At 36.6% G+C, this 13363-nt stretch overlaps 1 protein-coding gene across 2 annotated transcripts in view; it reads right to left on the minus strand.

Moving 5' to 3' along the window:
• Nucleotides 1–13363, minus strand: part of GSTCD (glutathione S-transferase C-terminal domain containing) — a 132303-nt gene that overhangs the window by 117425 nt on the left and 1515 nt on the right. For both annotated transcript variants that reach the window (XM_028121351.2, XM_028121350.2), the window contains exons 2-3: nt 5377–5814; nt 4298–4765 (exon numbers count right to left, since the gene is read on the minus strand). In XM_028121351.2, the coding sequence (XP_027977152.1) occupies nt 4298–4765; nt 5377–5793 (885 nt within the window). In that variant the 5' untranslated portion in view covers nt 5794–5814. The remainder of the gene's footprint in view (nt 1–4297; nt 4766–5376; nt 5815–13363) is intronic.

A 13363-nucleotide genomic window follows, 5' to 3' on the forward strand; every position in this document is an offset into this window, starting at 1 on the left:
GAGTATACATGTTTTCCCCTATTTTAAACTAAGCACAAAGCTCTTCAGTAGTATCATGTAAATTTATGTAGTAGCAGTTAGTAGATGTCCTACCTGATTGAAGAGGGGGAAAAAAATCCCTCTCAATTAAAAATACTTCAGCCTCAATTGATCCTAATTAGGTAAATAGTATTTAAATTAAGCTAAAATCAAAGGCAAACTAGCTGAAAATGTATGTTTGGATAATTATCGAGAATCAACTTCATACAGGTAAATCCAATTTTATATTCGTTTTGTTGCATTTGAAAGCAGATACTCATCTTCTCTATCAGTTTTACTTTCTTTGTACCACTTGCTACTATTTAAATATATATTATTTATTTGTTTACTTGTTCATTTCTATCTTCCCCTACTAGAGTATTAACTCCGTGAGGGTTGGGACTTTATCTGTTTTGTTCATCACTCTATTTCCAGTGCCTACAACAGTAACTGCTATATACACAGTAGGCTTTCAGTAAGTTTCTCAAATGAATCAATTAGTGGATGTGCCGCTTTGATTCAATTCTTACAAAATTAAAAACAAACACAGTTATCCAAGAAGACCAAGAAGCCACGAACACCAACAGTATTTCATAATATGTATCAAATAACTGCTCTAATGACTGAAGTTGGTAATAAAGGGGAAGGTCAGGGGTAAGAGAATTTAGAAATCATTTGACTAGAAAAAAAAAAGTTGATGTTTTCTCCCCACCCAGCTCTGTGGATACTCTGAATACATATGACATTTAAAATACTAATCAACATCTAAACAATTCCCAAATCTCTTTTTCACGTCCTTTAATTCCGAAGTTATTTTAGAAATGTTAAGAAAATGCCAATTAATTAATACCACCTAACTTCTTATAAGCACTGGCCTCCAAATAGATTTTCATTAGAAATCATTTCTCATTTGTCTGTAGAGATACCTGAAGTGTTGGTGATATATGAGAATGAAATCTGTATCTGATTCCTTTTTAGGAGAAAGGGTGAAATGCTTCAAAGCAAGAACAATGCAGCTCTTGAAAACCAATTGGAAAGCTGCAGAGAGCTACAGTTTTCCATGTTCAGGATAATATTATTTTTACCTTGTTCTTTTTTCCTCCACAGAGAGGAAAAAGAATACACACACACACGCATACCAAGGAAGAAAACTTTCCATTTATATTCTCCCGCGACACTGAATAGCATAGCCAGCAACTGAATGTAATCTTATAAGGGACAGAGATACACAGACACAATGATAAAATATTTCCGATTTAATAATGCCTAACATAATATAATTAGTATTTTAAGCAACTACTTAATTATAAAATATAGTTGGCAAGACTTTTTTAGTGTTAAATACTGGAACCTCTAATATTTGAAGGTAATTGCAAGAGCAATTTGAAATTAATAATAACAATTGCCAAAATTTTAGTGACTCAAAATTAAAAGTTGTAATAATGACTAAGATTTATTGAGAGCTTACTACATGCCACACACTTCACACAGATTGTCATTTCTTCTTCACACTGATCGTATGAGATAGGTACTATGATCTCTCTTTTACAGATAAGAAAATGGAGATAGGACCACAACCAAGTGGGATTTATCCCTGGGCTGCAAGGTTGGTTCAACATCCGCAAATCAATCAACGTGAACAATACATTAACAAAAGCAAGAACAAGAATCATATGATCCTCTCCATAGATGCAGAAAAAGCACTTGACAAAGTACAGCATCCTTTCTTGATCAAAACTCTTCAGAGTATAGGGATAGAGGGTACATACCTCAATATCATAAAAGCCATCTATGAAAAACCATCAGCGAATATCACTCTCAGTGGGGAAAAACTGAGAGCTTTCCGCCTAAAGTCAGGAACGTGGCAGGAATGTCCACTATCACCACTGCTATTCAACATAGTATTAGAAGTCCTAGCCATAGCAATCAGACAACAAAAAGAAATCAAAGGCATCCAAATCGGCAAAGAAGTCAAACTCTCACTCTTTGCAGATGATGATACTTTATGTGGAAAACCCAAAAGACTCCACCCCAAAACTGCTAGAACTCATATAGGAATTTAGCAAAGTGGCAGGATATAAAATCAATGCACAGAAATCAGTGGCGTTCCTCATACACCAACAGCAAGACAGAAGAGAGAGAAATTAAGGAGTCGATCCCATTTACAATTGCACCCCAAACCATAAGATACCTAGGAATAAATCTAACCAAAGAGGCAAAGGATCTATACTCAGAAAACTATAAAATACTCATGAAAGAAATTGAGGAAGACACAAAGAAATGGAAAAACGTTCCATGCTTATGGATTGGAAGAACAAATATTGTGAAGATGTCAATGCTACCTAGAGCAATCTACACATTCAATGCAATCCCCATCAAAATACCATCCACTTTTTTCAAAGAAATGAAACAAATAATCCTAAAATTTGTATGGAACCAGAAAAGACCCTGAATAGCCAGAGGAATGTTGAAAAAGAAAAGCAAAGCTGGCGGCATCACAATTCCGGACTTCCAGCTCTATTACAAAGCTGTCATCATCAAGACACTATGGTACTGGCACAAAAACAGACACATAGATCAATGGAAAAGAATAGAGAGCCCAGAAATGGACCCTCAACTCTATGGTCAACTCATCTTTGACAAAGCAGGAAAGAATGTCCAATGGAAAAAAGACAGTCTCTTCAACAAATGGTGTTGGGAAAATTGGACAGCCACATGCAGAAGAATGAAACTGGACCATTTCCTTACACCACACACAAAAATGGACTCAAAATGGTTGAAAGACTTCAGTGTGAGACAGGAGTCCATCAAAATCCTAAAGGAGAACACAGGCAGCAACCTCTTCGACCTCAGCCGCAGCAACTTCTTCCTAGAAACATCACCAAAGGCAAGGGAAGCAAGGGCAAAAATGAACTACTGGGATTTCATCAAGATAAAAAGCTTTTGCACAGCAAAAGAAATAGTCAACAAAACCAAAAGACAAGTGACAGAATGGGAGAAGATATTTGCAAATGACATATCAGATAAAGGGCTAGTATCCAAAATCTATTAAGAACTTATCAAACTCAACACCCAAAGAACAAATAATCCAATCAAGAAATGGGCAGAAGACATGAACAAACATTTTTCCAAAGAAGACATCCAAATGGCCGACACATGAAAAAATGCTCAACATCGCTCGCCATCAGGGAAATCCAAATCTAAAACCTCAATGAGATACCACCTCACACCCGTCAGAATGGCTAAAATTAACAAGTCAGGAAACGACAGATGTTGGCGGGGATGCGGAGAAAGGGGAACCTCCTACCCTGTTGGTGGGAATGCAAGCTGGTGCAACCACTCTGGAAGACAGTATGGAGGTTCCTCAAAAAGTTGAAAATAAAGCTACCATACGATCCAGCAATTGCACTACTGGGTATTTACCCCAAAGATACAAATGTAGGGATCCGAAAGGGTATGTGCACCCTGATGTTTATAGCAGCAATGTCCACAATAGCCAAAATGTGGAAAGAGCCAAGATGTCCATCGACAGATGAATGGATAAAGAAGATGTGGTATATATACACAATGGAATATTATGCAGCCATCAAAAGGAATGAGATCTTACCATTTGCAACAATGTGGATGGAACTGGAGGGTGTTATGCTGAGTGAAATAAGCCAGAGAAAGACATGTATCATATGACCTCACTGATATGAGGAATTCTTAATCTCAGGAAACAAACTGAGGGTTGCTGGAGTGGGGGTGGGGTGGGAGGGATGGGGTGGCTGGGTGATAGACATTGGGGAGGGTATGTGCTATGGTGAGCACTGTGAATTGTGCAAGACTGTTGAATCACAGATCTGTACCTCTGAAACAAATAATGCAATATATGCTAGAAAAAAAAAAAGAAGATAGCAGGAGGGGAAGAATGAAGGGGGGGAAATCGGAGGGGGAGACGAACCATGAGAGACAATGGACTCTGAAAAACAAACTGAGGGTTCTAGAGGGGAGGGGGTGGGGGGATGGGTTAGCCTGGTGAGGGGTATTAAAGAGGGCACGTCCTGCGTGGAGTACTGGGTGTTATGCACAAACAATGAATCATGGAACACTACATCAAAACCTAATGATGTAATGTATGGTGATTAACATAACAATAAAAAATTTAAAGAAAATGGAGATGGGTATTAATTACTCGCCTAGGAATATGATGATAGTAAGAAGTGGAATAGGGATGCAAACCTAAGCAATTTCATAGACTGAAACTTCTAGTAATGTATCCATTCCTAATAAACCTTACCAAAAAATGATGGATACAGGGCAAGAGCACGATATCTGCCAAAGTGAAGTACAAGCCCTCTGCAAACACATGCTCCAGAGGCGGAAGGTCAGAGGCTTTTGCTTTTCTGATATGAGAAGGCTCCCTGTTGGTGGTAGCTGGTTCTTCACAGACTGTGAGCTTTGAGAATGCCACCTTCAGTTCCAGGCTCTCGGATGAAGAGTCCAACTCTTCAGACATTTCTTGTCTATGCATCTTGCTCTTTGGTTTTTCCTTAGCAAGGGAAGGTCCAACCCCAGCAGCCTTCTGTTGCTTCAGCTTCTGCCGACGGAGTTTGTCATCATTATGCACTCTAACGGGCTCCCTAAGCTTTTTCTCTAACTGTAGTATTTCCGCGGGGATAGCTGGGTGCTGGTCAGAAGCTTCTTTGAGAAAATTCTCAATAGCTAAAGGGATGGTGAGCTCGCATAGCCTGGTCCACTGACTAACCTGCAAAACAAAATAACAGAAGAAATGAAGGGAGTCTTTACTTTCCACATAGCTTGAAGAAAACTTTCTATTGGGAAATAAGACTGGTTTTGACAATTGAAGCTGAGCCATCCCTGGACTAGGTTTTTATGCTATATCAAGGGACATATTACAGTGCTTTAAAAATGATAACACTAAACAGGTTAGCAATCCTATACCTGGAATACATGCCATCCTCCTGCATCCTCTTACTGAATAAATCCTTCCTTCCCAAAGCCTTTGAAGGACATGCATCCCTAAAAAAGTCAGGCTTTCAAAGCACTGCTACTTAAGCTCCTATTCATGTGTAAAATTTCCTTTAAAAGTTCTCAATTAAAACAAAAGATAAAAAAAGAAGTCATTCTCTAAAAATAATGTCCCCAAACCTCACAAAATAAATCTTGAATTCTTATTTTTCAATGCTGCACCTCAAGTATTGGCATACATGAGGGGCTACTTTATTTCATTGTTGACTAGAGATTTCTTAAGCAAGCAGGATTTAATTCATCTCCCACAGAAAGTTAAAATAAATGTTCAAGTGAATGTGTTATCACTTTATGGCTTTTAAGTAACAGAAGAGCCATCATACTTACTTCAGCACAGGCTTTCAAGCAAGTCTTCTTAAAACCCAAAAGTTCCAAAATTTCCTTCTTGGAAGGGTCAGCTTCGTATGATTTCTGGATTATGTGTCTCAGTACGACAGCAAGTCCTGCTCTACAGAAATTGTCTGGTTTTTCCACTACTGCAGGTAAACAGCAATTCTGGACTATTGGTGGAAGCTCTTGTCTTGAAATAATTTGTAGTTCAACATCCTGGAGCACTACATTTTTTAATGAAATATCTGTACTTGCTCGAGTGAGGACTAAGCAAACTTTAAAGATTTTGCAGTCACAGTATGACAACAAAAACAAAGTTACAGATGTATGAAGAGGAAAGATGCATCCTTCTATTTGGTGAGAAAAGTCCAAGTATAGGTATTCTTCTGTAAGACTTTTCTTAATGCCTTTCATTTTCTTCTTTCATTGGGTCACCTGCAGCATAAAATTGAAGTGGTTACAGGCCTTAGAATATAGTAATTTAGAAGCTAAAATAAAAGACGATTATTTAAAAACTTTTTCTAGAAATCAGCAAGGATTTGTGATAGATACGATTCCATGAGAATTTGTTCCTGGACTGTATAAAAATGGCTTCCAAAAGAAAGATTTCCACCTGGTGCAATTAATTAGTCTTGGGGGGATATTCACCGAGCTCCTTTAAAATAAGCATACCTCAGGTGCTTAGCAATAGAACCCTCCCAAATCAAGTACATTGGGGTCTCACTACAGGTAAGAAGTGATGAATAAAATGAGAAGCAAATAACCAAGAATACTAGGAGTTGTCTGGAGAAGCTTTGGCAATGTTTGTCCTCCTACACTACTACTTCTCTTTTTACTCTACAACACAGTCATGGGGGGTGGGGGCGGGATATATTCATTCCCTCGTGGGAAACAGACTCTCCTAAAGTAAATGGATTTTGATATGATGAGCTATTGCATGCTAAATCACAACAGAAAAATATTTGAAGTTCCCCATAACTTAGATGTTGATAACCAAGATATCTCAAAGTTAACATGTCCATTCACCCCCACACCTCAAACCTGCTCCTCGTGTATCCTCCCCATTTCAGTTAACGGAGCCTCATCCTTCTAGCTGCTCAGGGCAAAAATCTTGAGTCATTCTTAATTACTCTTTTCTTTCACACCTCCATAACCAATCCATTAAAAACTTATTTGGCTCTTCAATATATATCTAAAATGTTTATTTCACACCATCTTCATTGCTCCCACTGTGATCCAAGCCACCATCACCTATCTCTGAATTACAGCAATTATCTTGTTTTCCATCCTACCTCCCACTCTAGTCTCTTCTCAACATAGTATCCAAAGTGATCCTGTCAAAAACGGAGTAAGAAGATCATGTCACTCCTCTACTCAAACAAATATCTTCCCATCCTATTCAGAGAAAAGGCAAAGCTCCTACAAGGGCCTAAAGATCCCCTTGGTCTCACCACTCACTGCTCCAGCCAAAGCGGTTTGTTATTCCTTTACAATACTAGGTACATTCCCACCTCAGGGCTTTTGCACTTGTTTCCAGTGCCTGGAACAGCCCCTCACCTCTTTCAGGTATTTATTTAAATATCAACTTCTTGCTGAGATGATCCTTGGCTACTGTATTTAAATTGAAAACTCCACCTCTACCCACCCTGAAAACACTATTCTATGTTTTTCTTCACACTTCAAACTGGTAACACACAAATAATGTTCTATGAGAATAGAATTTTGTTTTATTTACTGCCTTGCCTAAAACATGGCCTGATACATACACACACACACACACATAATTAAGAATTATTTGTTGAATGACTGCATGAATACACATGCTGGTTATTTTAAAGATGCAGACATACACAATCTTGAGGTCAAATTACTGATGGGTGTTTTCAAGTCATATTCCTTAATAATTTTGTCAACTATGATAACTGATTTCTACATTTCCTGGGTCTAAAATTCCCCAGGTTCTAATCCATAAATCACAATTCCAAAGTTAACACTAGATGGCACTCTTTAAAAGCATTCACCATGGAAACCTGTACTAGGAAGACTGTACAGTAGAGGAAAAATTATTTTAAAAGACTTTAAAAAGTACACCTGCAACTCTTTAAGTGTATTTGGAATATTAGTGTACTCTGAAATTTAGGAAACCATCAACATACTAAATTTCCTTTATATTCTAAATTCCTTAGGTTTTTTTGGGGGGGGATCAAAAGCAAAGTAGTCAAATTATCTTTAAGTGTCTTGGTCCTCAGCTTCTTTGTTATAGAGCTTATAATTCAGTATAACAAAAGGATATAGTTAGTAAAGTATGAACCTCTTGATAATGCAAGTAATCACTACTGTTTTATATTTCTTTTATTAAAAACATAACAGATCTGCACCATGGTTTGTTACTTCTTTAAAAGATTATCTAGAGGAAAATTATTTCATGTGATTTAGAAGCAACAACTTTTTAACCCATGGAAACCATTTTCTCCCTAGCTTATCTTTTTTTTTTTTAATTTTTTTTGCACCCGTGATTTACTTTAAAACAAAATATTAAAGGGTGCTTATTAAAGCTCACAGGCAAAAGAAACCACATTTTCTAGGAAATTAATAATTTCCTTGAAGAGTTTCCTCCTGTAAATCTATTGCTAATAATTTACTGATCTTCTTAACTCCCTCTGCTGATAGTGGGATATGATACAGAAGATCCCTATGTGCTTCAAGAAGCAGATTTGAAAGAAAACGTGATAGATTTCCTCATTTGCCCAGCAGTCTAGGAAATAGTAACTATGAGACTAGTCCTGCTAACTCTCTCAAAAAAAACAAAACTAAAACAATGTCATGCTATTTTACAGCTTGTGATTTAGGGTACGCAGAAATTAGAGTACATGTATATTTGCCACTTTCCAAGGCATATAAAAATAAGAACCTTGACAATAGGCTTTTACATATTCTATAAACTTTTGTCACTGTGAGCACTTAATAAATGCTAAATGTCAACAAAATAGAAGAGCAATAACCTGCCCATGGAGATATCTAAAAATTAATGAGATGCCGGAGAGAAAATGCAAAGTACTGTTGATTCTTAACATAATTTATTTTTCCAATATAGATGTTGGTGTTTTTTTGTTTTGTTTTGTTTTTTCCTGGAAGATTAAAAATGTTACTTAATAATCGTGGAGTTAAAAAAATGACTCTCCCTGGGCAATTTCTTCCCATTAAATACTAATGTAATTTCTAAAATAAATATTAAGTATTAGCAAACCTGTACAAATTTATTGTATGTTTTTGGTTTGTACATGTGTTTAATTTTTCAAGAGAGTAGAACATAGTTTTTGCTTTAAGTCTGCAGACATCATAGGCAAAAGAAAACCCTCTTCTCTTTTTTTTCTTCTCCATTTCTACCTAGAGGTTCCTTACATTATTATTTTTATGTCATGTGCTTTACAAAGATAGGTACTGGAGAATCATCTTCTGGATCTCCAGGGTTTCTGGGGCAGCTCCTGTTACTCCATATTACATTCCTGCCATGCACAGTAGTGTCATCTGCTCAGCTGTGACAGGTGCCACACTGCCACTACTCCTGAGACAGAGTGAGAAAGCAGCAGATAAAACCACAGACATAGGAGCTGAACAGAGCTGATGGAATATACATCTCTTCCCTGGACATGCCAGTTTGTTTGGAAATGTTGCAGAGGGAATATAGAGATAAAAAGAAAATATTTAAACCTGGTTTCATTACTTGTGAATCTTCAAAGATATACATATTTTTTAAAGTAGGTTCCACACTGGGCTTGAACTCATGAGCCTGAGATCAAGATCTGAGCTGAGATAAAAAATTGGGTGCTTAACCAACTAAGCCACCCAGGTGCCCCTTCAAACACATTTTTAAACACAACTGAAGTAGTCATGGGTTTAACATTTTAGGCATTTACACCTTTTATTGTTGTATTCTCATTCTAATTAATATATCTTGGTGTTGATAAATTGAAATATTTCACATATGAAAGGGTAAATGAGTTTCACAGGGTTTTTAAAATCTAAAACCATTTTAGTATTTCACTTCATGCATATGGATATGTAAAGACAGACAAAGAAAAAACATAATAAATGTACTGAAAATAAGCATCCTTGGGGGCACCTGGGTGGCCTCGGTTAAGCGACTGACTTGGTTTCGGTTCAGGTCACGATCTGAGGGTTGTGAAATCCAGCTTTGTGTCTGCTCCGAGCTCAGTGAGGAATCTGCTTGAGTTTCTCTCCATCTCTCTCTGCCCCTCTCCCACTCACATGCATGCACTCTCTCACTCGTTCTAAAATAAATAAATCTTAAAAAAGGAAAAAAATAAGCATACTTGTTCAGAAGCTGAAAAAATTTTGACAGTTTTGTGCTCAAAATTCAAGTCTGGATCTAGGGCTACTAAATATTACATAATGGATAAATAGCTAAGTTATCTATTACCTAATAGATAAAGACCAAAAAGTGTACCATGCAACAAAATATTGTTTATCAAATAAGAAATTATCACTGTGCCTGGAATTTCACAGGAGCTTAATAAATGTTAAATGACTGAACAAAAAATACAATTCTAATAATATCACATACACTTTATTGTCCACCAACTATGTGCTAAACACACACAACTTTTATACATTACTTCTAATCCTCACAATCCTTACAAGTACGTTTTAATTCCATTACATGGATGAGAACTGTCCATCAATACAAAAGCATTAATTGAATCTATAAAGGAATCTTATCTGAAAACATTTAGGAATAGCTATTTTTCTCATATAAATAGCACTATTTTATAAACTTAAAATTTCAGAAAGTGAAGCATATTGCAATTTTATTGCAGCAACAATTTCACGAAAGTGAAACTCATCAGAAATTACATTATTCTATGCAATTGTGCTGTCTCAGTAATCCTTGATAAAAACCTCTGTTCTAAAAGCAATCATCTGACAATGAAGCTTTTTGGTAGTTCCTTCCTGATTCCCTTTATTGGATCCTCCACAAACCTCTTAGCAATCTGTGGCTCAGTGCTTTGCCCCGTTCTCAATTACACTCACTCCTTTGATTACTGGTATTCAACCTTTTCATCATGCAACACAGTAAGACTTTTATTATGCAATTCATTATAGTGAAAAGGATCACGAATAAAACTGAAACCAAAGGATCATGAAGAAATATCCTACTACATGGGATATATCTGATATTTTTTATTCTGTGCTTTTCTTCCTTCCGTTCCTCCTCCCCCTCCCCCCTTTTTTTTAATGCTGGTTAGGGGGCGCCTCGGTGGCTCAGTCGGTTAAGGGTCTGATTCTTGATTTTGGCTCAGGTCATGATCTCATGGGTCATGAGATCCATGAGATCGAACCCTGCCTCGGGATCCCCATTCAGTGGGGAGTCTGCTTGAGATTCTCTCTCCCTCTGCCCCTCCTCCCTCCCCCTGTGGGGGGGGGGGCCTGGCCCTCCCCTGTACTCATGCTCCAGCACACTCCATCTCTCTAAAATATATAAACAAACAAATAAATAAATAAATAAGCTGGCTAGTACTCACTAAATTGATTTCATGACCCATTAATGGGCCACAACTCACAATATAACAGTACTATTCTAGGTGATCTCCAATACCACAGGTATAAATATAATCTATGACTCCTATTTTTATCTCAATCACATCATTTCCCTTGAACTTCAGACCCCAAATGCTACTTGACATCTTCCCTTGAACATTTTTCTAAACCTGTTCTCCCTCCCTTAGTAGTCCCCTTATGGATAAAATGACAACATCATTCACCCACATGGTCAGGCCCTTAATTCTGAAGTCTCACTCAACTTTTTCTCTCATAAAAGCTACTATTTCTACCTTTGAAATATATACTAAATCCAACTTCTTAGCACCTCCACTACTATCAACCTAACCTAAGTCATATAAACTAAGTTTATAGAGACTAATACAAACATCTGTTAACAATTTTTCTCCATTCTCCAATAGTCAGGGTGATCCTTTAAACATATTTAAGTCAGTTCACACTCCCGGCTCACAACCATCCAATGGCTCCCCAAAACAGTTAAAATAAAATCCAAATTTCCTATTATAGCCTATGGCTACCATGACCCTAGCTATCCTTTTCTGAACTGCTCCCTTACTTCTGCTCCCTCATGCTCACTCCTCTCCAGCTAGTTCTCCCTGCTGTTCTTGGAAGAAGCCAGGAACGCTCCCAGTTGAGTTTTTTGTACTTGCTGTTCTTATGCCTAGCTTACTCCCCCTTTCATTTCACTGAGATCTCTGAATAGTAACTCAGGAGCAGCCTTCCCTGACAACCTGAACTGAAAAAGCACTCCTATTACCTCCTAGGCTTTTATCCGTTTTTTTTTTCTTTCTTTCTTTTTAGCACTTACTACCCAACCTCTTATCTCCAATGCTTAAGAGTACTCAAATTTTAGTTTAAGAAATAAATGAATGAATGTACATAAACAAGTATTAGTAATCATTGTAATGACAATACTATTGAGAACTTAAGTCTTGGTACATTAGCCTCATTCTTCTTTACACAATTCTTCCAGATGAATGAGCCAACTATGTATAAATTGAAATGAAGAAACAAGGTGACCTCTGTGATTGGAATTGGAAAAAGTATAACTTGAATCCATCTAAACTTGTAAAGAAAGTATAGTTTTTGTATATACAGATATTGAGTCAGGAGAACTAGAAACCTAACTAGATTTTATATACTTACTTAGCAAGTAGAATATTTATACACCAAGAAAAATAATGGATAAGAGCCTAGACTCTGGAGCTGACTGTGTTCAAATCCTGGTGCTGTTATTTAATAGCAATATAGAACTTTTCTGTACCTTAGCTTCCTCATTTATAAAATGGGGACAGTAATATCAGATTTACCATAGTGTGCTGTGAGAACCTAGCAATGCTTATCACATTAGTAAGCCTGTAAATAAATACTAGCTATTATTATTCATTTGTAATTTATCTCAAAATTCCTTATCTATTAACACTATTAAACGAATTTTGACTGGCAAGCCACAAATTATGCTTTATATTTCCAAACTTCTCATGAAAGATAAGGGATTCATATCTAATTGAAGACTCCCCGCCCCCACAAGTACTGAAAAAAACTGGTTTGTTACTGTGACAGGAAGTCACAAAATGGCAGAATATGTGATACCCTAAGCAAATACCCGCTTATATTGTACAAAATAAATAGTTCAACAGTTTGCAGGTATGAAATTACATTTTTCTGAAAGATTAAAATTTAAACCCATTTAAATTCCTTACCACATCCAATGTTCAATATTATGAATAATCGAACTTAGATTGTGTTTTATACATTTCACAAAATAACACAATTTGGTTGCAATCTCACCCTATTTTCTTACTATCTATATTTTATATATATAAAAGCTTGCCCCTACAGAGTTAGATAGCAGCTAATTACCTTAGATAGTAAAGGTTAAATAAGGAAAGAAAAAAAGCTGAGCTGCTTCAGTGCTCATTATTATTATGTAATGTGGGGATGCATATAGTTAAGTGTTAAAGGACAAAGTTCAATATTTAAAATTAGCTGTTTTCTTATCTGTGCAAAAAGGGGGGAGAAACTGTTTAAGAGAGAAAAAGCTTACTGCAACTTTAGCCATAAGAGAAATGTGTCATCTCTATGGTGAATCAGGGAATCATCTGCTGCCACAGAATCATAATACTTGCGGCTAAACCTGACCTCATAATTAATAGGGATCACAGCATAAAATGCTAACATGTCAGAAGTGTCAGCAAGCCTGAAATAAAATTACTGAATCCCCATAGCAAACAATATCTATGCTTGTTATGATCTAAATGGTTTAAATCCTTGTATTCTAAGTACTAATCCTAACAGAATTCAGTAGGCTACTTTGAATATTTGAAGATATAAACAACTTATATTAAGGAATTGTATATACTACAGGTGTTTTAGTTGACTGGCCTACAGAATTTTTAAGTTT

The sequence above is a fragment of the Eumetopias jubatus genome, unplaced genomic scaffold, assembly GCF_037043125.1.
Source record: "Eumetopias jubatus isolate StellerSeaLion01/CBP00866 unplaced genomic scaffold, mEumJub1_p1.0 scaffold_2, whole genome shotgun sequence".
NCBI classification, from domain to species: Eukaryota; Metazoa; Chordata; class Mammalia; order Carnivora; family Otariidae; genus Eumetopias; species Eumetopias jubatus.